At 35.0% G+C, this 27816-nt stretch overlaps 1 protein-coding gene across 7 annotated transcripts in view; it reads right to left on the reverse strand.

The window, feature by feature from the left end:
- Positions 1-310: 310 nt before the first annotated feature.
- SMAD2 (SMAD family member 2) overlaps positions 311-27816 on the reverse strand; it is a 76511-nt gene continuing 49005 nt past the window's right edge. For 5 of the 7 annotated variants that reach the window (XM_037016854.2, XM_037016848.2, XM_037016838.2 and 2 more), the window contains 6 exons: positions 25415-25489; positions 16400-16453; positions 15213-15425; positions 12371-12508; positions 12045-12189; positions 311-8340 (listed from right to left, as the gene is read on the reverse strand). In XM_037016854.2, the coding sequence (XP_036872749.1) occupies positions 8217-8340; positions 12045-12189; positions 12371-12508; positions 15213-15425; positions 16400-16453; positions 25415-25489 (749 nt within the window). In that variant the 3' untranslated portion in view covers positions 311-8216. Of the gene's footprint in view, positions 8341-12040; positions 12190-12370; positions 12509-15212; positions 15426-16399; positions 16454-25414; positions 25490-27816 lie in introns of those variants that run through there. The other 2 variants (XM_073213025.1, XM_073213024.1) reach the window with 2 other exon arrangements.

Consider the following 27816-nt stretch of genomic DNA (forward strand, 5'->3'; position numbering starts at 1 on the left):
CAGTTTAAATCAAAATCAATTTAAAACAATTAAAAATTAGTCCCATAATAATATGGTAAACAACTCAAATGGCTTTTTTTTTTAATGCTAGGAAAAATGTTCACCTTTCAATGATGAAAGTACTGTTAACACAGAGAGCAAACAAGGTAAAAAGTGAAAGCACATAAAGACACACACAAATGGATATAAAAATTGACCAGAAATCACAGGACATTTAAGCAGTTTTCTTAAGTAGAACTATTTTTTTGTACTTTAAATAGACTAAAATATTTGGTGTGGGGGGGGGGGGAAGGAAATCAGTATTTCACAATTTTAACTTGAAAACCAGCTGTGATAAAGCCTCAGCTCATTGTTAAAAAAAAAAACAAAACAGAACCACATCATACTTTTGACAATCATAGGATTAAAGCTTACAAAGAACACATCTACGATCTACATCACAGTGCACAGAGGATGCAGTCTCTGGGGACTACCACAGGGAAACAGACTCTGCACCCATCATACTGCATTACAAAATTAATGGCATTTAAAAAATCCTCACCTCCTGTGGCCAGTGTTCTAGCTGGTAAGCACCTATGGGTAGGAGGCTATCAGAACTGGGAGTACGCTGCTTGATCTGGATCAGGATATCCAATTCCTTCACCTGCGACTGGCTGATGCACTTAGCAATCTCAATACAACATTCACTGAGAATACATGTAATACCATATTCTGGCTTCTTGAGCAGCACAGTCTGGTGAAGGTAGTAGACAGAGGACAGAGCATCAAAGGCCATATTTTTCCTCAAGAGAGAAGAAATCCACACCACTACTCAGTTTTCTTTTATACTGAAACATTTAAATTTCAGATGAAATTTAACCCCATAAAGACATTATTTGTACATATATAAACACACAGGTTCTGAAGAACTTAGCTGGCTGATTTGCCCCTTCTCTATTCATTAAACCACCAGTTACTACTAAGTGTTAGTCTCACCACCAGGTTGGTGCCATTAGCTATTATGTTATAAATCTTACATTGTATCCACAGTGGTGTTTACAGGACACATATCCAAGGATCAGAAATGCTGACAGCCATACGACAGCTGAATTTAATTACAACTATTAAGGGAGTAAATCACAAGAACACATAGGTTTAGCACATAGAGAGCTAAACATAGGGTGATCCTGAGTTTAGCTCCAGAGAACCCCTCAGTCCCAGGCACACCAGGGCACTTGGTTATCCTAAGAACACTCCACACTCCTCACTTGGTATCACTAGAAATGATTAGAATTTTCAAGAGCATAAAGCTACTTATGAAGGCATCAGCTCAAAAATATTTTTAGAATACTTGCTAATGGCTAGTTCCTAGAAGTCCATAAATATTTAGTGGTGTCAATTTTAAGTATAGTTGCTGGGTAGTATCTAAGCAAATTAGTGAGCTATATATAAGAGTTCATCCTTGAAACCTGTTTTCAGACAAATCTTCTCAAAGGTTCTTCTTGTTTTGTCCAGTTATATAGTATTTTACTGTATCTTTTTGAGATTTTCAGAGCAAAATGAATAATTCAGCTTTTATGTCTTTTCATATTCTTTTTTTAGTTGAAAACACTCTGCCAACTATTTTCCACAATCTTGTCTCATATATTGAAAAAAAGACTGCCAACTGGAGATATTTCCCTCAGATGACAAAGGCCCAAAATTATGTTACTTTTAACTGTGCTCTACCAGAAGGTCTGGCCTTGGGAAAAGATGGCGAAACGAATATTCTCAGATAGGAACATTTTTGTTTTGCCTACAATACTGTGACCTAGCTCAGCGACTGCAGAACTTTCATCTTAATCTCTACTTTTCTGTGTGCCTTCTTGTTTAAAAATGGTGTCACAGCTTCACTATCACTAATAAAAAGATAACAAGTATTTATGCCTTAAAGATCAATGTCAAAGAAGCAAAAATAAAGTCCTGAGGTAAATATGGTCTAAGGATGACCAATTTGGGTTCTGCATTTTACCAAGAAATAGGATTTAAAAAAATAATAAAATCCGTTACCTACTTGCTACATATGTAATAATTACTTCTACAGATTTAATGTGTATTAGTTACATAATCAACTTTTGACTACATTCTTAAAGTAGGTGTATACATTCACCAGAAAAAGACCCTATTCTTTCTTACCAATATTTTTTTTTGTTTGAACAATCCAAGGATATAAATAATGTGAGTGACAATATCTTCTTAGGGCCTGAGAAAAGGAAAATCTCTTTGGAAGAAAAGAGACTTTAGTGAGACTTCTATTCCTACAGCCAAATGCTGAGAACCAACTTTATGCTACAGCATCATTGTAAAGGGTAGAACTTAATATAGAACCAGAAATATGGCAAGTTATCTAGTGACTAACATTGTAAAATAGCCAAAAGATTTAAAGCCACAGAAACAGTAAAGCGTGAAATGGAAAATACAGAAGTTACATATTTTTATAATTCTACAACTTCACTTTTGTCCCCAAATCAATATATTATGGACTTCATGGCTCAAAAAAATTATCATCTTTAGTTAGAAAGAAGTAGTAAATAAGAAGTGTCCTCCCACCCACCCCCCAAAAAGAGCAAACTAGAAATTTTGAGAAACTAAGAGCTTTTTTGGGGAGGGTAGGAGATCATCACTTGGGGGAAATTTGGGGGGAGAAAAAAGTCCTTTGTGTGGAGTTAATGAAGTCCTTCTCACTCCCAACAGCAGCAGTGATATTCTTCCAAGGGGCCCTCCTTACAGCTCAACTGCTGGGGAACAGTTTGGGCCATGATGGCTGCCCACCAACTGACACTGCGGTTTACTTGAGCTGATGTACTCTGGTCAGATCCTCTGAGTCCGAGATGGCCCAGAGAGCCTGGAAAATCCATTTCTACTGAGCACAGCTAGGAGTGTCAGGTCTGAACCAGCCTTAGGCTACGCTTAAATGCAGGAGAACTGGACTTGGTAGTAGTACTTCCCAGGGTACCTTAAGCAACAATCTTAAGCCAGGGGGAAAGGATTTGGCGGGGGTGTGATGCAATCTAACATTATATATTTTTTAAAGTTAACCCTAACCTAGTACCTTTCAGAGACCACTGGATGTATTACAATTTAATGAAGGGATACATGGCAGAGCTTCATTAATGATGTTAATAAATTCCAGTTACGATTCTTAACTGTCAAACTGCCTAAAACAGCATACTTACTGAAGTGCCAAATTAGGACTCCAGCAGAGTAAAAAAATTATTCTGATGGTCTATCATGAAAGGAAAATGTCTGCAAGCAAATTAAGGACATTTTACTGAGATCTGAGATTTAAACAACAGACTCATTCACCATTGTTAAAATGTATGCAGATAAATGACGCCCACTGTTAAGGTTTTTCTATGAGTGTATATTTATATAAATCCATACACACACATTATATATTTATTTCCTACTAAAAAGATTTAAGGCAGTTATGCTATAAAGTTAGCTATAATATCCAAGATAAAACAGTTCCTACTCAAGAAATTATGTGAACACATTAGAAAAGTTCTTATCATAAAGGCCATCATGAGGCAGTCATATCTAGTTGACATTTTCTGGTTGAGGCTCCAAACACAGGAATTACACTCCAAGAGCTAATCTGTCCCTCAACCCCCCCCCCCCCAGAAAGGTAGTCTGAACAAAATATTCATAAAAACTTGAAAAGATATAAAAGGATCTCATTAGGATTCTGACTACCTCTAGAGATCACACGCTATCATCATTACTCTTGATTGTACTAAATACAATTCAATATGCTCCAAGGTGGAAAGAGGGCTAGTGCTATAGGGAAGTAACTGGCTGCAACTGTCAGAAAAGTTTATGATCCTAAACATACTTTAAAATAGATCTAATGATTTAAGCTATTTGCTAGCCACACAGACATTGAACTAGAGAAAATTTATGAGCCGTTTGTAAGATTTAAGTGTTGACCAATTTGAACAACATTAACCTCCATGGTGAAGAAATTAAGACCCTGCATATGAACAGCACCATCTCTTTTGGTTTTCAGTGAAATTTAAAGGAGACATTCTCGTGTATGCAGATAAAACACGGCTGGCAAGAGGGTAACCAGCAAAACCATGAGGGATACATGTTGTTAGAGAAGGGGAGAAAGAATAAAGTTCAGCTGATGACTATAAAGGATTCAGTAAAGTAAAGCTCAAGAAGGAAAGACAATAGCCAAGAATCTGTCATGTCTAATCATCAATGTTTTAGACCAGAGTAAGAGAAAAGATAGTGTGTTGCTTATGTCCACAGACTACTTAGTTATCTAAAGAGATACTGGAAGGGTAGCGTGCGGCTGTGGGGGGCAAACCGAAATTGGAATGTTCAGCTATGAAAGCAAGACTGTACATAAGACAAATTTAAGTACAGTGAAGATTATCTTTAGTCACTTTATATCCGACAATCAACCAGACCAGGAGGATTCTGCTTACTGAATAAATGCTCAAGGTATGTAGTTATTTAAAAAAGACAGAAACGTCTTAAAGGTATATTTGGACAGTTCTGGGAAGAGGTAGAGAAACCAACTGGATACATATACTCTTTTATTTGATTTCTGCTAGCGAGACTAGATGGATCATTCTTTACCTTCAAAGTCTTAGTCTTGACTGAAACTGACCTAAAAAGCACAAATAAAGTAAAATTAAAATAATTTTAACGAAAGAGAAAATCCAACAATGTTTAAAACAGATGAACTAGGCAAAACTGGGTATGGTTTAAGATTTTTAAAAAAACTCAGTATGAAACATTTTGCAAATATATGCTTGGAATACAGAATAAGACTATTTAGCTTTCAAGAATAATCAGGCAGATTTACTTTGGGCAAAGTGACAGGTCCTGAGAGAGCGTGTAATCCTCCTAAGACTAAGCACAGCTGGAGGGTCAGGATTAAACTCCAGTCATCATCTGTCGCAGTGGCTGGGTACAGAACAGGCTTCAATAAGTATTTATTGACTGAATGTATATCATAATGTAGAATTAGTATAACTGGTGTAGTTCAAACCTCATCAGGAAGGTTTCTTAAAGCAGAATGAAAAGACACTGGCAGAGTTATTCCAAAAGGTGGGCCAAATTCTGGTTATGTTTTCCAATCTTAACAAGTGGCTATAAAGACTTCCCAAACTTTTTTTAAACAATAAAACTCTTCTTTAAAAAAAATAAAATCTATGTAGAACTTCAATACAGAATAAAAATGAAGCTGCCACTGGTTAGACCAAAGTCAGTGGGAATGTCACCAGCCTCCAGTTCCCTAAGCCAGCCCTAAAGGGTGTCTATGGAATCCACTGTGAGAACCACCATTCATCTTAGAAATATGAGAGAAAGCATGACCACTCAGTTCTCCTGTTGTCACACTGAGGAAATGACCAGACTGTAGAGGAGAAATTCTAAATAATGTTGCTAATTTAAATAAACACAAAACTCCACAGGGAGATCATTTAACAGAACGAAAACAGCCTCTATTTTTAAAAAATCAACAAAAATTAAGCCACAGTAGACAAAATAGAATGCAAGAACATCTCATTAAAAAATATATGAGATCATTAAATATACACAGATGTAAGCACCACCATGAAGTCAACTGCTGGACAGGTATAACTGCTCCATAGATGTTTCCAAGGAATTGAGTCCAAAGTGTCATGCTGCACAGAACAATCTCACGGTAACTGGAGAGATGTGATTCACTACTGAAATGCCACAGTTGGCACTGCTTCACTTGACATACCAATGCAAGAGTTAACTGCAGGGCCTTCTACCATTTTCAAAGTTCTTCTCCACCCCCAGAGCTGTTCTAATACCACTGCAAGTTTTCTTCTAGGTAAACACTTCTAGCAGCCAGAAGCTCCACTGCTTTTCTCCAGCAGGCCTGACAATGGTAACAACTGGTATGGACAGTAGAAGTAGTAATTAGTGGGCAGCAGCACACCTGGAAGCAAGCAGCCAGTCACTACAATGGTGAAATGAAAATTTCACCAATGGCCAAATGAAGATTTGGCCAAGGCAGATTTAAGAAAGGGTTATTAAATCAAATGGTATCAACCTGGTGCAAATGACAATGTTTTATAGCAAGGGCTTGAAGAAGTATTAATGAGAATGACATATAAAGCAGTCAATAACAAAACAAGGTCACCCTCAACTATAAGCAACTGTAGAACCATTTTGATCTGCAAGTTTGGATCTGTACAGAGATTCCTGTATAAAGCATTTATACTTAATAATGAGCCTTTGAATTTTATGCCCTTCTCTCTGCCAGGAATGCTCATCTTCCCTGGCTTTCCACATGGACTTTCTCATGGGATGTTAGTTAGCTCAAACATCATTTCCTTGGAGAATCCTTCCCTCTGCTATGCCCTATCACAGTACTCTGTTTCTCTCCTTCATAGACAAATAAGTTAAGTAAGGGTTATAGTAACTGTTGTCTCCCCAAAGGCAGGGACCATACCCCCTGTGTTGTTCATCTTTACCCAAAGACTAAGGAAGTTCCTGACACATGTAACAGGATAACAATAAATATTTGTTGAATGAATAAAAAATTACTATACCAAGTTTACATGTGCACACATACACAGGAAAATGGGGAATATCTAATAGAGAACAACCAAATCTGAAGAATACTGAAATTAATACCTGTGGAGATGGGGGAATACGGTTTTAAAGAACAAGTACCAAAGATATCTATCTTCAAAAATATGAAAATTTACTTGAAGGAGGTCAGGAGTGGTTATTTTCCATTTCCATAAAGATGCAAACAAATGCTTAAACTGCAATGAGTTAACATAGACAAAAAGATTATTTGCTGCATAATGGACTATCAACAGAGCTTCTGGAAACTCTCACTGGGGAGAATAAAATACGGTTGGTTATAATATTCAACCACATATTCAGGATTAGTTAAGAATAGCTCAGATTGTCAGTAATTTTAAGCTAAAAACCTTGCTAAACTGCTTCTCCCCCAATTTTTAAAATTCTAAATTCATAACTATGTAAAATAACAGATCTCATAAATTTAATAAAACATACTTTAAAAACAGATGGCCCTTATCTGCTGATAGTACCTCAGCATCACTCTTCTAGGTATTTTGCAAAAGCAATTACACTTACAAAAGGTCCATTTCACAATACAATCTGGTAGCTGAATCAAATGAACCTCAAATTAAAGTGTATTAGGTCTGCTACCAAATTAAACACCTTTTAAAAAGAGTATTTCTATCTATAGATTGGCTGTAAAAAGAAAAGGATAAATATACTGAAATAATTGTAGCATATTCCTGAAAAAAATTATACTGCCACCTGTGTTTTTATGAGGTCTGGAAGTAAGTCAAGAGACTGCTAGGTTACACAAGTCAATTATTACCTGTTGAAATTTGGTGTAAGACTAAGGAACTTACTCCCTATGATTCTTACTGTACCCCAGCACTAACTAGTCCTGGCAGTATCAGTGCAACCAGTACTGGCAATGGAGGTCATCCTGCGCTGTTTTGGTTCTCAGGGCAAAAGTAGGAATGGAGAAGAGATTTGGGAAGATTTTCGGCTACATTTCTTTATAATATGATTTAGAAGTAAATAAACACAAAAAGAATGAATGTTTAAGACCCACTGAACACATAAGGTCAAAGATTTCTAAAGTTAATCCACTTTCTTCCCCCAAGAGTTTATTTTTGGCAAAAGGCAGAAAAATTAGTTTTTCTACAAGGAAAATCTGCTTCTAAATGATAATCTGGAAATTTTGATATATATTATATATTTAAAAAGACACAAAAATAACGGAGAAGTGGGAATAACAGATTAGGTACTGTAACTTTATAAAGGCTTGCCTAAATCAAGAAGCAGCACACACACACCTAATTTATGCAAACTAAAGATGTATATAAACAGCACAATACTGTGATACTGGATCATGATACATTACCTGTACACATAGCTACTACTGTTATTAATAAACCTTTGGGACACTCAGTTTTATGCCCAACAAGACATCAGTAAGTCTTTAAAATCTTCTCTAGATACTAATTTTCCCATCTAATATTCGAATATAGGAAACCAATTCCACAAGGTGCTTTTAATTGATGAGACCTCAAGTGCTGTTTTCTCTCTTGCATTTTTGAATAGTAAACAGTCCATGGGGACCACACACAAATACTATGACAGAAGAGTTGTTACATTAAGTCTTTTGATGGGACTTGATTGGTGACAAAGCCTTATGACATGCTTGAGCAACGCACTGAAGGAGATCCCATCTGAGTCAATACTTTGTCCAACCACTGTAGAGGTCCGTTCAGATGAAGTTCAATCCAGCAAGGAGTGCTCGTTACTGTCTGCCTTCTGTGTAATAGAATACAAGAAAACAATTGCGTATTTAAAAGAAAACATGCATTAAGAATTTACATAAATTCTTAGAAGGTTATATATACTACATCTGAATTCTTCTGAATAAGTATTAAGTTGGGATAGCTATTATTTTGAAAACTCAAAGTTTAACAAAGTACTTCTAATGACTATTTTTGCTTTTAAAAGGGATTCACAAAAGCACTCTTTTCCCCTCAAATTAAATTAGTAGGGTGACAGTATTTACCATCCCAAATGAGCAACCTTTAAGAGAGAATGTAGTCACTATTAATCACATCAGGACAAGGACATAAACCAGTACTGCCCCAAGCAATCTGTAATACACAGCCACCCTATTTATTAATCAACCATGGAACAGAAATACTGTAACACCAATGAAATCTAAATGGAATAGGGTTTAAATTTAAAGTATACCAAAACAAAACAGAATTTTGACCTAAGTTTTTCACAGAACATTAAGAGTTTGCGTTCTACTTTCCTGACAAATCAATGCACAACATCCCTTTTAGTATCATACGACTTCTGATCAGAAAGACCTCTAGTACTTCAACAAAACAGGCTACTCTCTGGGAACCACAAACTGTTCAATTGCATTCTGTCATTTCCATGTACTGACTGTAGTTCTGTCTTACATATATACGTCAGTTAAGTCTGCCTCTTCAGTGTGATGCCCCTTCAAACATGAGAAACGGCCATATCAACTCTTCCCTTCCGAAAGACACATGCCCAATATAATTTAAAACTGTATTTTAAAGGATGTGGTTTTCTTTAGCAGATGGTGTCAGTGTTCCACTATACTGCTGATCCCTTTAGATTTTTGAGTGTTTTAGTCAACTTCCATTTGCAGGCCACCTGAATTTCTGTGCTTGAATACTTCTCTGCTCAGTCCACACATGTAGCAGACTACAAGTGCCAGGAAATGAACATCCCTGGGAGCCACTGTCAATCACCGATACTCGAACTGGCATTTAAATGCCCAGTTTCCTTTCCCTCTGGGTGGAATAGTTCTGAATGTTCTTTACTGTCTCCCAGTGTTTCCTAAGGGAATAACTCCAGTGACCCACCCATCACAACAGATGGCTTAAGAATGGTATGGCTGTCTTCCTCCCCCTACCTCACTTCCCTACTTCCTCCTTCCTTACCAGCGTTTCCTCCATTTTCTGAATAAATTCCCTGCACTCAAATCCTTGTCTCAGGGTCTGAGACACACACTAAGACATTTTCATACATGATCATTCCTAAAATATAACACATGGAATATAACAGAACAGTCCCAAATCTGATCTACACAGACGTGATACCTTATTCTGACTTAGCTCCTTTATTTTGGTTTATGCACCTTACAGTTGCACTAGCACACAAGTCAACTGACATTGACCATGAGGTATAGTCAAGATGGACCCTTTCTTACCTTCCCCTGTTTTTGTTGTTTTATTCTTCACAAAATGTTTCTCCTGCCTCTCTCTCTACCTTGGATCAGGCCCTGTGCAGTAATTTTGCCAAGGTGTCTTTTAATTTTGATTTTGCCATTTGCTGAATTCTGGATATTTTCCAGTTTGCTTCAATCAGATTATTTATTACTAGATTAGCTTAACTTTCAGGAATATTCTTAACCCAGGTAACCAAAGGGCAGCAGGGTTAGGAAGGCTGGAACTGGACTTACAGAGCATAGGAATGCACCTGAGGCATAATTTATTCCCCTCCCTGTTTACTCACTTCAGTACTGATTCACTAAACTCAGGCATACTTCTCACTTCAACATGAACTCTTTACACATCTATATTTCCTGTTTACTTCATTTCCTGGTTTTTATGCTGGCACTGAGCTGGCATTAAAGAAAATGAAAAACAGTTTTAGAAATAGATTTACCTCCTCAGCTCCAGTGTCACTAAGGATAAAAGGTTCCTGGTAACTACCCATAGTTCACAGATATGTGGGTATCTGACAGCATTTTGATTTGTAAATTTTAAATTTTAAAGGAACTACTACACTATCCAAAGTAGATGTACCTGCCTCCATAGATAAAAATATAATGTATGTTAGTGCTTCTCATAATTACAGATATAAATTATCTCTAGGTTAAAGAATGGCAGAATCCATGGTGAATGAAGAGCAGTACCTCTCTCCACTGTTGAAAATGGTTCTTAGCAGGAGACCTATAGATGTACATGGAAGCCTCTCTGACCTATCCAGTTCCTACTTAATTCCACTGAATTTTTATCATATTCTGCAACATTCTATCTTTTTAAAAGAAAAAACAAGTCTGACTTACAGTTATCAGATAGTACCATCTGAATCTAATTTTAATATTAACTCAGGTCAACTCAAGTCTGAAGGAAAAAAGGAACTCAGCATTCTTTAAAAGTATCACATCTCAAAAGGGAAATGATTAAAACAAAAGAGAACAAGTCACAAAATTAATTATTCTAATATAACTTGGACAAAATAGTGACAAGTCTTCATTCTAGGATATAACTATGTAACACAGAGGATGTTTTTGTAAGTTTTCAATGAGCAGACCTCAAATCTCACTGCCTCAAAAAGCTATATACATCATCAAACATGTCCAAGATAGGGAATCAAGTTTACAAATAAAGTGAAACAAATTGTGATGGGCCCAACTGCTGGATTTAACAGGAAAACTTATGATATTATGTTAATGTCTTCTTAGGAAGGCACTCGGAGAGTAAGCAATAAGAGTTGGAGGAAGACTAAGTATTTTACTCATAATTCTATCCTTTCATGTGCTGAGGAGGTCTTCTCTTTCTTTGATATGGAAGCTAGTCTATTGTTTAATTTAGCAACAATCTAGTCTCTTTTATCCCCTGATGACAAATTAACTTTTGTAAAACTCAATTACGTAAATGTTACTAACTGTAGAGAAGGCGTTAGGAGTCAAGGAGAGCTTTCTTCAAGTCCCATCTCTACCACTTACAATGTGCCCTTGGGCAAATTATCAAATCTTTTCTAAGCTTATTTCCAAGTAAGTATTAGTCTGAACCATTTTTTACCTACAAAGATTGCAACCTTATTAAGAGAAAGGATAACAGAAACAGTAATTCTTAGCCAAGTTGGAAGGTGTGAGACTGCATTTAAAACACAACACGGTGTGCCTGGCACCTAGCAAGTACCCCCCCCTTCTATCACTAAAAAACATTCTACCTATTAACTGTATATTCAAAGGGGTTTCAACTTATTTGTCCAGCCTTATTCTTCTTTATTTTCTATACTCCAGTCAAACGGAAACATTCTATTGCCAGGAGGTTCATTACCCAACCCCTCCTAACTAATCGAATCTAACTCAGCCTACCTGAATCCTACACATCTTTCAGACTCTAGATCACATGCCATCTCCATCAGAAACCTTCTCCAAGCCCAGAGAAACTGTCTCTCCTTCCCTGAACAGACATAACCCTTCAAATATATGCCTCCTGTGGTATTTAATACTCCATATCATGTTACAATGTGTGTCTGTATTGGCTTTAACTGTATCATCTATAATGTCTGCACAGAAATTTGTAGTTTTGAATCTAGAGGCTGCCAATTTTTTTTTTGTTATTTTACATAAGATCTGCTGACTCTTCAATGAAACAGATATATATAAATTCCAGAAGACACAAAGAATGGATGAAAGAAGGACTATGCTGTGGAAATTTAGAAACTGAACATGTATTTCTTACCGGTATTCTGCTCCCCAACCCTTCACAAAACTCATTCTTATGGTGCACATTCTAGTCAGCTGATACACGGCTTCAAAACCCTGATTAACAGACTGAGCCAGAAGAGCTGCAAATTCCTGATTGTTGAAGATCTTCAGATTACAGCCTATGATTGAAAAAAGTAAAAGAAATTTGTGAAAGAGTATCACCAAAAGAAAATAACTTTAAAAGGGCTATGATATCAGACTATGAGCATGCAAATCATCTCCTGATTCCTAAAATTAATAGCAACTAGAAAAATTCAGCAAGTTGATATGGTACATTTATTTACGGTGTTGAATCCATACCTGGTGGAATTTTACACACTGTTGCAGGGTGCCAGCCGTATCTCTGATTACAATTGGGGCTCTGCACAAAGATTGCACTATCACTTAGGCACTCAGCAAAAACTTCCCCACCTATGTAATACAAGCGCACTCCTCTTCCTAAAACAAAATACATATGGGATTAGTTTTATAACATTTATTATTTAGTATGACTTTGGAGGTCTTCTTGGAGCAATACTAAAATGATGTAAGGTATTTTGACAACCTTTCCATAACTATGCTTTTCTGAAGTCTAGTTTAGAAACATATCACTGTATACTTTCCATGTAGTTTTTAACAACGATTTTACTGATTTGTAAAAAGAATACATGCTTATCAAGTGTATGTGAACAATGTCGAGAAGTACATAGAGTAAAATAATTTCATATAAATTATACATATTTTTAAAATAAGTAAAATAAATTGAGTTAATTTTGAAGGAATTAACCAATGTTTGGATAAATATGCCTTCATTATATAATAAGCAGCATTTCCTTAAAGATGCCACTAAGGTTATGAAAAAAGGTAATAAAAATCAAGATGTTAGAGTCATTTACCCCTTTTAAGACTATGTATTATTATAGCAATGAAATCCCTTGATTTATAAGCAGAATTAGGTAAGAAAAAATTACATTATGAAAGTTTAATATACCACCACTTTCAGAACCTGGCATACCAAAGGCACACAAAATATTAAATATAAGGATTTTAAAAATCAACTATGAAAGGCAGAGTTCTAAGACAGCATTTAAGACTCTCACCACTGGTGTGTGCACATCTATTATTCAGTCACACACTAACCTAGGTGCTTGTATGTCAAGGAATTTTTCAGATACAATTAAGGTCTCAAATCAGCTGACCCCAAGAAAGGGAGATTTTTTTTGGTGGGCTTGACATAACTAGGTGACAGCCTTTACAAGGGACTGGACTGTCCATGATGAAAGTGATTCAAAATGTGAGTGGGACAGATTCAACACAAGAGATTCTCCACTGCTGACTGTGAGGATGGAGTGGGCCATGTGGTGAGGAAGGCAGGTGGCGTTTAGTTAATGAGAGCAGCTTCTGGCTGACAGTCTACAGAAACTGAGGACCTCGGTGCTAAAACTTCAAAGAAGTGAACTCTGTGGCAATCATGTTAAGCGTGGAAGATGACCTCAAGCTCCAGATGAGAACACAGCCCAGCTGAGAAACCTTGATATCCCCTGAGGAGACTCCTAACCCACAGAAACCATGAAATAATAAATTTGTGTTATTTCAGGCTGGTTAGTGTGTGACATTAAGTTACACAGCAAAGGAAAACTAATAAAACAAGCCAGATTTAATATAAAAATACAGAACCTGGTGCCCTGTTCTCTTATGCCTACAAAATATTTGTGAAAAAACCAATCATGTACTTGACTGTCAGGAAATCAAAAGTCTAAAAAGTAGTCATTTTCCTGGCTACATTCTTTGATCAAAACCACACAATAAACTAGAAATCAAAAGTAAAAAGATGACTGAATAATCACAGCAATCTAAAATTCTTAGACAAGTGAACAGGGTAGAGGATACCTTCTGTTAATTTGTATGCAGAACCACCCCCAAACCACAAAAAAACACAGAATGATTTTAGTTAAAAGTAGGGTGGGTACTCAGAAGCCTTCCCCACCTACAGGACAGCTGGGTACCTTAAGAAGTGATACAAAATTTACACAAGTAAGACTGGAGAAATTCCACAAGGAACCAAGTAACAGACCTCTGAAGTCACTGGCCTGCAGCAGCACCCTCGCTCTTTAGTGATCAGCAGTATTTCTCATGGGAGGTAATGGTTAATTAAATAGAAAACAAAAGCAAGCTAGTATTAAAAAAAGCTACGTTCAGGTGATTAGAATTATGTTCAGCTATATTAGTGGTGCTCAAACTTTTTCTATCTCATTCTCAAAAAAACCCTGAAAACTCCAGTTTTTGTTTATGTGGATTATATCTATGGAAACATACCATATTAGATACTAAAACTGAGATTCAAAAAATTTCTTAATTCATGTAAAAATAAAAATAAACCCATTGCATATTAACATAAATGTTTATGAAAAAATAACTGTTTTCCAAAGCAAGAAAAATTAGTGAGAAGAGTAGCAATGTTTTACATTTTTGCAAATCTCTTTAATGTCTGACTTAACAGAACAGAGCTGGATTCTCATCAGATTCTACATTTAATCTCTTAGAAATCTAAATCATGTCTCATAGCTTCTGAAATTGTCACTATACACTCATGAGAGAATGAGACTGAAAAGGCAAAAAATATCTTAGTACCATTATCAAGATAGTTTTAACCTCACAAACTTACTGAAAAAGTATGTGAGAATACCACATTCTGAGATCCTCCAAATTATTTTTTGAACCATATATTAAATGGTAGTTCCTGTTTTAGATCAGATGAATAGTGAGAAAATTTGATGTATGAACTCAATGAAGGGGGAAAAAACAAGGAGATGTAAACAAACTGAAAAAATTCCATTATTGTTAAAATTATAACCTAAAATCTGAACATGGCAATTTTATGACTGGTAGAGACTAAGCAAAATAATTTTAACATATATTTACTGAAGGCCTTCCCAGAATCAAGGGCGCCAAATAAAGAGAAGTTGAAGATAAGAGTTTGCAGATGGATGGATCACCAGGATCTATTAAAAGCAGTGATGCTGCATGTACTTAACCAGGAATGCATTCAAACTGACAGAGAAGGCAGGCTTTTTGGCACATGATCTCTTGATGTGGTAAACCATGTAATGCTCACATTGTGAATTACGGCATTGGTTTTTCACACAAGGAAATAAACACATACCTATATGTCTTCTTGTCATTTCTACAGTAGCATTTCGGTTGACATTGGAGAGTAAACCTAAGCAGAACCTCTCTGAATTTGATGGATCTGTGAAGCCATCCACAGTGAGTGAGGGCTGTGATGCATGGAAGGTCTCTCCCACCCTCTGGTTTAGTTCATAATACGCTATTGAACACCAAAATGCAGGTTCTGAGTAAGTAACTGGCTGCAAATCTGGAGGGAAAAAACCAAACCCGTAAAAGCAAGAAATGTTGTGTGGACAATTCAAGCCAAGAATAGATTGAATTATCATCATCTTTACATGCTCTATGTCAGCCTACACTGGCAACAGCTCAGGAAGTGGACTTAACAAATCTGTATCACAAACTTGTTTCCATCCAGTCAGACCAGATTTTTAATTTTTCAAATTTCCTCCATTTCATTAAGTCACCTAATTTTCATATAACTTTTTTAGACTTTACGGTGGATCATTTGTTCTACTAGTCACATTAGTTTTTGTCCAAATATAAAACCACAACAGGTAAAGAAAATCAACTTGCATAATGTATTGATAATTTCTAGTAGGATGAAGTGGAATAAAGCTGGAGAAACTATTAAAACGTCAAAAGCCACAAGAAGAAAAATTGTCATAATAACAGAGTGCAAAATATGATGTATTTCTGACATTTGTCCATTTTAACATGACACTTTCAGTGAGTTACAAAAATAGAAAACCAACACAAGAAACAGTTTTGATTAAAAGACATCATAAGGAGTATCATGATAAAAACTGAAAATTTTGTAGTGTAAATTCCAAATGCATAGAAACTGAAAAATTGTGAAATAGTAAGGTAAAAAGAAGGCCAAGAATAAACTACAGCATGTATATACACATACCTCTTTTATCAATAATTGCTGTAATAAAACATATCATAAACATACTCATAAAAATTCAGCCATAAGTCATAGAATTTTCCATGAATACAGAATATGGTTTCCATTAATATAATTTCTTATATGTACCATACAAGTTTTAGTAATATTGATAATATTGAGGTACTTTATCAATATTGCTTTTAAAAAAGTACTAATTTGAACAATCATTTGATTATTCTTTAGGATTCATTTCTCATCTATGAAAAATTACCACAGGGGCATTTAAAGTGATACAGTATAAAAATGGTGGGAAAAAAATATTTCCAACTTACCCAAACTATGATTAACAGGGGAAAGAGTAGTAGGAGATAGTTCTGCTGGAGATCCTGAAATAGAAGGATTCCATTTTAAAACAGATGTGGAAGTATACCCAGAATTTCTGAGCAAGCAACAATAAAATTGGTTATCTGTTATAATTATCACATAATTTACATCCCAAGAATTCAAAACATACAACTGTGTTATATGAGTTTAATTTGGAAGTTTCAATACAGAAAAGGTATAAAAAGTATAAACAGTACTGGCATCTAGCCACCCAGTTCCCTTTCCCAAAGATATTCAATGTTATCAATTATTTGTGTATCATTCCAGAAATATGCTATGAACCTACAAATAAATACACTGTTCTGTGCCCCCCACTTTTTATATACAAATGGTAACAAAGTTATGAACTTTGCTTTTACACTACTTATCAGAGATACTGGTATGTTTCCTTATTATTTACCCCACTATATATATATTTTTTAGTTGTGTAACATTACATAATGGTATATTATGATTCCATATTGATGGATACTCACCTCAGGCTATTTTCAATCTTTTGCTTTAAGAACTAAGATTACAATGACCACTATTTTACATTTTGCAATACTTCCAACCATATCAAATAATAGACTTTTAAAATTAAGAGGAAATGCCAGGTCAAAGGGCTATGAATTTGTAACTTTGACAGATTTTGCCAAAATTGTCACCTACAAAGGTTGTATCAGTTCACCTTCCCAGTAAATCGTGAGAGCCTGCTTGTGTGTGATCAGATAGATGAGAACATGGTACAGTTTAACTTCTATCTTCCTTATAAATGACACTGAGCAGTTTTATACTTCCTTATATTGTATTTCCCTTCTGTGAATAATCTGTTCTTTTCTTTTGCTCATTCTTCTATTAGGGTGTTGATCACTTTCCTCACCAATTTATATAAGGCTCTTTATGTACTAGGGATACTAGTCCTTTCATGTTATGGGTTGCAAATTTCTGGTCATTTGTCATGATTCTTAATTCTAACTTTGACTAAGCATAATTAAAACTTTCACGTTATTTAATCTATTAATCATTTTGGGGTCTGTCACACTTTGATAAAAGCAGTGGTGACAGTGGATATTTTTGTCTTAACTTTCAGGGACTACTTCTAGTATTTTCCCATAAAGTCTGATGCCAGCTTTGAGAATGAGAGGGAAAATTCCTTATTCAGGACTTTTGTGGCAATAATCTCAAGCAGTACTGGTTGGTAGATTTATGTTGCAAGTGCCATGTTATGCTGCTTTATAAAGACAACCTAGAAGCTTTAGGTCTTTTCTATACTCCAACAGTTTGAATAGCATTGTAATACACAATTTTTAATAGTTTTGTAAAATTCCTGTGTGTAATTGTTTGCAGTCAATAATCTTCTAGGATTACTTTAAGACATTTCTCTATTCTATGAAAGCTGTCTGTAAGATAGCTCTATTTTCTGGTCACTTTGGTAAATTTTATTTTCTTAGAAAAGTATCCATTTCTTTCTTCCAGATTTAGGTAAACAGGCTAAATCGAGTCAAGAAAATGAGGGAGGCACAAATACATTAAGAAAAAGAAGGAATGAATACTGACACAAGAAAAACAGGATGATTGAGAAATTACTCTGTTCAGTTCCATGCAATCAAAACACATTTGTTATAAATGTTATTAAATAACCATATAATAATTACATGGTAAGTTTTGTTTTCTGGTTATTATTCTCTATAAACTTTGGGCAAGTTATCTAAAAGAGCATGCCCCACAGCTCCTCAGCTCTGAATATAGAGCAAAGGCAGAGATGTAGAATAAGACAGTCAGATCCTCCTCTGTGCACCTCCTCTCCTGTCCCCCACACCACTAGACCCATAGGCAACACAGGTGAAATGGCAATCCCCAGATAAACAGATGACCAGAAATAGAGAACAGGTGACAATTATTTTTTAGAAGACAGAACACTCTTCAATAACCAAATGAAGCTCATATGTTCTTTTTCTGGTCCTCACTTTGCAAAATCTGTTGGCAAGTCACAACAGGTACAACTAAGAAAGGTCAAAATATATTTAGAACAATGAGCTAAAACTTAAGTGCTATTTCCTGAGCTGATATAAAAATACAAAGCCACTATTAGAAAAGAAGGAAACTGTCCTATTTTTCACATCTCTTAACTGTTTACTCCTCTATTAAATACATTGAGTAGAGTGACAGATCATTAACTTAGACTAATATTCAGTCAGATGTGGTAAAATTTAGAATTACAGATTGTGTAAAGGATTCAGTATAATCATATAGAAAACTTTAAGAGGTTAAAAGATTTTAAGAACATTTTTTAAAATAGGTAAGTTGATCAAAAATTTACTTACTTAATATACATGCTGCTACAGAAGTCTGGGACTTCTAGTTATGAGAAATAGTAAGTCTGTCTCACTAAGCTAGTCTGCATCAGTGATTTCTGCTACTTGCAGCTAAAAGACCTAGAGAAATCCCTGTGCATGTATCTTTGCATTCAAAGTTGCACATATTTGTAGGAAACAAATATTTTTAATGAGGAAATATTAGATCAAAAGGCATGTGTTAAATTTTCCTAAGTGCCAAAGTACCCTCCCAAAATACTTAGTTCCCCCAACAATTTATAAGGTAGTCCGCATCACTCCCTTTTGATACTTCCAATTTGATAGGGTTAAAGGGACAACTCTATTTTCCCAAGTTTTTGGTTTGTTTTGGTTATCTTACAAGGTAACATTTTTAAAATTCTCTAACAGACATCATTTTTTAGAGCAGTTTTAGGTTCAGAGCAAAACTAAGCAGAAAGTACAGAGTTCCCACATACACATACAACCTCCCCTGTCATCAGCATCTGGCACCAGTAGTATGTTCGTTGCATCGAGGAACCAACACTGACATGTCCGTATCACCCAAAGCCCGGTTTACACTATGGTTCACTCTAGGTGTTATACATTCTATAGATTTTGACAAACATGTAATGATATATTCACCATTGTAGTATAACACAGAGTAGTTTCACTGCCCTAAAAATCCTGTGCTCTGCCTATTCATCCTCCTTCCCCTTTAACTGTTTGTGACCACTGATCTTTCTTCTACTCTCCAGTTTTCCCCTTTTCCAGAGTGTCATATAGTTGAAATCATGAAGCACACAGCCTTTTCAGATTGGCTCCCTTCACTTGTAATATATGTTTAAGGGTCCTCCATGTAGTTTTGTGACTTAATAGCTCATTTCTCTTTAGTGTTGAATAATATCCACTGTCTGGAAGTGCCACTGTTTGTTCATTCATTCAGCTGCTGAAAGACATCTTGGTTACTTCCAAGTTTTCATGATTATGAATAAAGCTACTATAAACATCCACATGCAGGTTTCTGTGTGGACATAAATTTTCAATTCTTTTGGGTAAATTCTTTTGGATCATATGGTTAAAAGTATGTTTAGTTTTCTAAGAGGCTACCAACCTCTCTCCCCAACTGGCCGTACCATTTTGCATTCCCACAAGCAATGAATGAAGAGTTCTGTTGCTCTATATTCTTGCCAGGATTTGGTATTGCCAGGTTTAGATTTTGGCCATTCTAATAAATGGGTAGTCTTAACATTTAACATTTTACTTATTCAAATTAATCTCTTCTCGTATGGTTTTTATATATTGCATGTTTCATACTCAGAGTAAAAAATTCTTAAGTGTCATGTATTAGAAATAATAGGCTTCATTTTTTCCATTTAAGTGTTTGCTCCAAACAGAATTCATTTTGGTATGAGATTAGTTACCTTTATTATTTATTTTATAATATCTTTGAGGAGAATTAAAATTAGTTCTAATTTCCTAAACAAAATTAATGGTGAAGAAATATATTAGTTAATAAGTTTCAGTGTAACAAAGCATAAATTATCATTCAAATGAAAAAGTAAAAATAGAATCATTCTTTCAAAAGGCATATACAAAAAGACAAGGCAAGTTAAAGGTCTTAAAATCATTTCACTTTATATCCTTTGTTTTCATTACAAATCATTTCACTTTATATCCTTCGTTTTCATTACAAAAAAATCCTGAAGAACTAAAATCACCTGCCATTTTCTTTTTATACCAAAAAAGGCTTAGAATATATGCTTTAAAAAATATAATTTATTGAACACAGATCAATGACTTTAACAAACCTTTCGAAAACTGGGAATCATACTGGGTAATTCTTTCAACCTTACCCCTACCTAATCACCAATCAAGTCCTACCCATGGCAGTATATCTGAATAGCATGCATTTCTCCCCATGTCCTCTGAAACCAGACAGAAAAAGTCTCATGTAATAGTCAAAAACAGGATCTCTAGGATCTGCATCCTAGGTGCAAATTCCTCTATCACTTTCTAGCCATTTTTCTATGATGTTTATTGGAATGTTGTGGGCTTTTTTGGTAAGCGTCGAATTTTTTTAATTAAGAGTGTAATTATTGCAAGATGATATAATTAAACAATGTTTAAGTTTTGTTTTACTGCTTTTTAATATATAGTGAGCATTTTTGTTGCATAATTCAAAATGTTGAGTCATAATTTTATCTGTAAAATACTATTTAACTTTTATTTGACATAGAATGGTAGAAATATGAGATTGGACAAAAAAGATATGTGTAATATGCCAGTGTCAGCTTTAAAAAAATATTTTCCTGTTTCTTTATTATGTTCTATGAATTTCCAAATTTTTAATGAGCATGAATTCTGTTCATAATGAAAATAAAGTTTTTCTTTTGTTTTTATCAATAACTTCTACAAGGTTCCCCTAATGGTTAGAATGTAGAAGACAGGGAAAAATCCTTGCTCCTAAAATAACAATGAGAAAATAACAAGCACACTAAACAATTTTTTTTCTATGAAGTTACCAAAAAGCTATAGCTCTAGTTAAGTCTAAGTGAAATAGTTAGGGAGAAGGAAGAGCTCTTCCTACATAAGTAAAGAGTGCTAACCACTTTCCTCACTGGGACCACGGGCCAAGTCAGGACACAGACACACAGGATTGTGCCAAAGGGCACACCACCTAAAGTTGTAATGGCCATGCACAGGCAAATGGAATCTGAGAAGTCCAAGCATAAGGTACAGTCCTCTTCACTACTCAATTCTAACCCCCCCATGTCTTTGGCTAAGTACATGATAGCACAGAAGTTTTGAGCAAGGCTGGAAAGCAGTGCGAGATCCTGCAATCTTGCCATACTCGAATCTGAAAGTCCTGCTCAGTTAGGGGACTGCTCCTCCTTCAAACCTGAGGTGATCTGATATTAATTAAGGCCTCTAATCATCACCCATTCAAAGAAAGTCCTTAATTATACAGAAAAGATTAGTTCCTTAAGTGAGCAGCCAGAGAGAAAAATAGGTCACTCTTTGCAAGGGAAAATATTTATACTACTTTCTAGCATTATTTTATACACAACATACAGCACCTGATTAAAAAACATGAGACATGCAAAGTAGGAAAAACTGACCCATAATCAAGAGATAAAAGTCAACAGAAGCAGACCTACATATGAACTAGATACTGGAATTATCAGATAAAGACTTTAAAATGGAAATCATAAAACTGAAAAACAGATTATGTGAAATGAATTCATTGAATTGCCTCAGCAGACTAACTCAGACCCACATAAACATTATCACTTGATTTTCAACAAAGGAGCCAAGATAAATCAATGGAGAAAGAAAAAGTCTCTTTAACAAATGGTGCTAAAACTGGACTGATGTCTCTAGGAAAGGAATGGAGAGCAGAAATGGCAAACAAAAAGGTAGGTAAATACAAAATATTTCTAAAGCAAAAACAATACTGTGATATTCCTATTCAACATTTTACTGCAGATCTTAGCCAGGAAAGAAAAAGAAGGTATAAACACTAGAAAGGAAGAAGGCAAATTGTCTTCATTTAACATACATTTTCTATGTATACACATAAAATCTCAGGAATCTACAGACTACTAGAACCAAAGTGATTTTAGCAAAGTGCAGGAAAAAAGATCAATACATAAAAACAAATTTTATTCAGTATCCTGGGAACAATTAGAAAATAATAAGAAAAATAACATTCACAATAGCTCTATAAAGGTAAAAATAGTGAAGAATGCATCTAATGACGGACATGTTATATGCTATCTAAAAACTGTGAGACACTGCAGAAAGATAGTGTAGCCAATAAGACAACTATCCTAAAATTCTCAAACCTGATCTTTCATTCTTGACAAATAACCTTACTTTCAAATTATATTGAGAAGACTCTAAGCATAAAAAGTGAACTGCTTCTCTCCCTGGATCTCAATTTCTCATTTACCTTCTAATTTTTGCATAATCAACTTCCTTCCTTTTTTGTAGTGAATTCCTTTTATATTTTCTTTAAATACACTCAGATAGTGCTTACTGTAAGTTAGAAACACTTTTAATTGCTTTACGAATATTAATCCTGCTAACAACCCTTTGGGTTGAGCGGTGTTACTATCCCTAATTCAGATAAGGAGACTATGTGCCAAGGTCACCTAGCTAGTACACAGTAGAGGAACAATTCAAACTCATGTAGTCTAGCTCAGCATCTGACCATTCTATCCTGATTATATGCACTTGGTTAGAGAAGCTGTCTACTAAGTGTGGTATGTGAACCTTGTCTCGGTACACAGAACTGCTTACAGCAAGAAAAAATTACAACTTAATCAAGTGTTTAGATTTCCTGTGATGTCCAGCCTGATCGTTAATGTCCATGAGACTTGTCCACAAGACTTTAAAGGAAGAATGAAGGCTTGAACAGAGAATGTAATAATAAAATACAGCGGGGATGGGGGTAGGGGTGAGTGAAGAAGAGGAGGAAAGGTGGAGGGGAGAAGGAGGAGGTAAAGAGAATATAAATGAAAAGAAAAAAATAACAGGGGCTTGTTCGTACAGTTCTTTATTCTGTTTAATTTGTCCTCTGGTTATCCTTTTAAAATATATTAACTCCTATCCCAGCTGCGCTTGAAAGACGAATTTAATCATGTCCTTCCCTTCAGTGAAGGTAGGGACTAGAGTTTAAACTGAGGTCAATTTTGTTCTAAATTGGGGCCCTACATCAGTCAGAGCTTTCTTTCCATGGCATTGAGAGAAGAATTGTTAGTGGGTAGAAGACTGCTAGCTAAACCAAATTTTAGCATCTCATGAATCAAGTATGTGATTGTCATTACAGGAAAATTTTTAAATGCATCATTTTGAAAAAGTCAGTAACATTTTCCCACTGAAACAGAATTAGAAATATTAGGTTCAAAGCTAGCCTGAAAACAATGAATTCATGTTAGTTGGCCTGTTCTCCCCTTTTCAATTATGACCCATTCCATTACCAGTGATTATATTTATTTTATTGCTCTTCCCACATTTGAGCTATACGATCAGACATTTGTGCACTGACTGGAATCTTTGTGACCCTTTGTTCCTGGCTTCTTCATTTAACACAGTGCTTTCAAGGTTCATCCATGTTGTAGCTTATGTCAGTACTTCATTCTGTTTATGGTGAATGATTTTCCAATGTATGGATATGCCACCTTTAATTTCTCCATTTATCATTTGATGGACAATAGAATTGCTTCCATTTACATACTTTTATAAATAGTCCCTACATGTACAAATTTAGTGTGGATATGTTTTCAGTTTTCTTGGATATTTTATTTTTACCTAGGAATTGCTGGGTCACATTGTTATTCTCTATTTCTTTCTGAGAAACGGCAAACCTTTCTGAAACAATTGAACCATTTTACATTCCCACCAGCAACATATGAAGACTCCAACTTCTCCATATCATCAACACTTGTTACTGTCCTTTTTTGATTACAGCCACTCTAGTGAGTGTGAAGCAGCATGCCATGGTGATTTGGATTTGCATTTCACTGATGACTAGTGAAGTTGAGCATCTTTCATGGCATTCGCTTTTCAATGTCACAGCAGCAGTCATCCATCATAGGGCAAAAAAGGAACATGGTTGATTCAGGAATACAGTTCTTTTGATATACAGGCATGTTAGGAAAACACACTTGGAGAGCTATTATCTGCAGTAAGACATTTGTATTAAGCTGTACAACATGCTATTTCCAATGATCATTAGATAATTTACTTTTCTTGGCTACCTACTACTCTAACAGCTACAAGCATGATTAGCTATAGGAAAAGCATCTTTACTTGGGTCTAAATAATGGAAGGATTTAAACAATGGAATTACTGTTAAATCCAGTCCTCCCCTGTCCCAACTCCTGCCAATGTTAATTTATTTTAAAAAAACTTAGATTATCATAACTGCAAATAGTATAAACTATATAGAAAAGCTAATGTTATGTTTGTCAGGTTATGATATTAAAGTGTCCAATCCTTAAGATACAGACAAGGAGGAATACATCAAATAAGACAATTACAATAACATCACAACTATTTCACTGGTAACCTATTAGTTCTGATGGGTTACACATTTTATGACATAACTGTTTTAAAGCTCTGATGTGTGTAATGCGAATTACATATTAACACTTTTTGTCCACTATGTTTGGAGTTGATGACTAAATATTAGAAATTAATTAAATCAGGTCGGCTACAAGGTGTTTTGTGTAAACAATCTACTACAATTCAAAACTCACTATTAGGTTAAAGGAGCACTGAAATGCAGACCCTCATCCCTCACCTCCAAATTCCTTTGAAAAAATCTGTTACTGGGCTAGTTATGGCCTTACATCACAAAGACATTTATTCATAAGATAACTAAAATTTTAAACAGAAGCACAGAATACTTGAAAAGTGTTTTCAAATTTTCAGTAATTTTAATGAGAAAATTCTAAAAATCATTCTGCACAGTAGCATGTTAATTTTTCACTGACAACAGGGCCCTCCCTGGTTCAATGTGATGAAATCAAGGCAGAAGATTCTTTTCTTGATATGTGTCCCAACATCTCTCAATTTTAGTGTTATGAATAACTCTTGTGCATTTCAAACAAGGCAAAACATATTATCTAATTACCGAGATATTTTCAAATTTTTTTTTACCTGTATCCATACTTTGGTTTAGTTGTTGATCACTTGTTTCTCCATCTTCACTGATATATCCAGGAGGTGGCGTTTCTATAAAAGTTTAGAACAAATCTAGTGCAATTGCAATTTAATCTCACCACCTTTTCTCCTAGCTACCAAAGATAAAGAAATCACTCCAAGTAACAAAAATGAACATTATATAACATTACAAAAAGCAATATTGGCTATTGAGGGCTTATAATTCAGATTCCAATCCAAATCTTATAGGTGAATTCTTAAACCTACTTATAATACAATCAGGCTCTCTGAGCATACTTCCTTAGCTATTATTTACGTATCTGGCTCATTCCCATATGTATATTTTCTAGGGCAAGAGCCAAAAATATAACTTCAAAGATGTCTCAGTTCTGAATCATTATGCTTCAAAGAAATTAGTACCCACAATTTTTTAACTTATGGTCATCATGTATGGATATACCTCAGAGATGATTAAAGGACACACACACACACACCTCAGAGATGATTAAAGGACACACACACACACACACAATTCAGGATACAGGCTTACATCTTACACTAGGTTCTGTGGGGCAAAATATGGTAATATAATTCAGGACTAGTCTAGCTTGAATTCTGCCTAAAAAGTACATTTCTCCAGGGATTTCTAAACAGTAAATCCTGAGTGTTTGAAGTGGGAAATTAAATTTAAATACAGAGTATTGTACAAAACTGAGGCAAATTCCTTTCTGAAGATAGGATTGTAATGTGTCATTTCCAACATTTTATATTTATATTCGGGAGGCATCTGAATAGCTGAATAAGCTTCTTATAAAATAAAAACACTCATGTAATTTTACTAATTATAATTTCAAGGAGGAAAAATAATTTTAGATGATTATTAGTAGTTCAACATTTATATTGCTGGACAATTTTAAGCAATTCAAGATAATGCTGACACATACCTAAAATGAATTTTGAAATTATCAAAAGGGGGATAGAGAAGAGTTAAAGAGCTCCTTCACTGACCCTTTACAACCTCCCTGCAAGCTAACTACACATTTTAACTTCTGAAATACCAACCTTTTCATTTGTTCGTGCCCCAAAATTTTTAATAATGAAATTCTAAGAATAAAATAAAATACTTCCATGTTCTCAAACAACAAAGAACACAAAAATAAGAATAATACATCCCATTATGTACTATTTTAAAGGTTAAAGCTAATAAAATTTAAATGATTAGCTTTGCCAGTTTAACCAGCCATGTCTCAAAGCTCTTTGTTCTTTATTCTATTTTTCTTTACTCATTATTATTTATCTACACAATAATAAATAACAGAGCTATCAGCATTTTGGAGGAAATGTTAAAATTTCTGTTAAAGAGGTACAAAAAGTGAACCCTTAAGTTTTGCTGTCAGTTGGACCGAGCTGCATAAAGCCCCTCTGCCCAGAAAAATAAATAGGTGGAATCCACTTTCAATTTTCTACTTTGTAGAGTACCCACACCTAAACAAATTAAGAAGACAGGAAAATAAACCCAAACATCTCCACAGTGAAAGCCACTAACATTCTGATGAACATTCTTCTAAATCATTATTGGGTAGGTGTCTTAAAAGGCCTTAAGCTTAAACCTTCAGCTTCCTGGTATTGTTGAATACTAGTAATTCCCACATCAAAGATTTAAAATGCCTCCTGCTCCACACACTGCACGCACATCACTCTGCTTCCAGCCACATTCTTCTCCCTGGGAAATGTCCTGTGTAGTCCTGTTTTTCCCTCATCCTGGGCCTCATACTCCACCCCACTCTATGCCCTGTCTCCTAACTTCTCAAAAAGTTTGTTTCTAGCAACCCAAAAAGCAGCCTTGAATCTTCTTTTGTAATAAAATTAAATAAAGAAAGGCAGAATAAAACAATCATAATACGCTTCCTAACTTTAAAATAACTATTTTGAAAAATTCTTCTTTTCCTTACGTTTTTAAAACTTTCAATGACCAACTGTTATTTCTGTGATGAGACACATTAAAGAAATATTGCTTAGTGTACGTGAAACGCTAAGTTCTTTACATTAATTTCAGTTGTATAAAAATTAGAGTGGAATGGAGGAATACTACAAAAGGAGAAAAGGACTGAGACACTAAAATAGCCAATGGATAACTTAATCCTTATCCTAATATTATACTGTTGCTTCTGCTAGTAAATAACCCACAAAACAAAAAAGGGACACAAAGTATGGAAATGCTAGTTGTTTTCCTAAAAAATAGGGAAAACTAAAAGGCTAGCTACCATATCATAGAATATTACTGGATCATATAAAACAATAAAATGAGTGGAATTTGAGAAACATGTAGTTGAATTCACTTAGTTTACAAAAGGAACTACCAAGGCCCATATGAACAACAATAAAGATTTTCTGATTTT

The sequence above is a fragment of the Manis javanica genome, chromosome 9, assembly GCF_040802235.1.
Source record: "Manis javanica isolate MJ-LG chromosome 9, MJ_LKY, whole genome shotgun sequence".
NCBI lineage: Eukaryota > Metazoa > Chordata > Mammalia > Pholidota > Manidae > Manis > Manis javanica.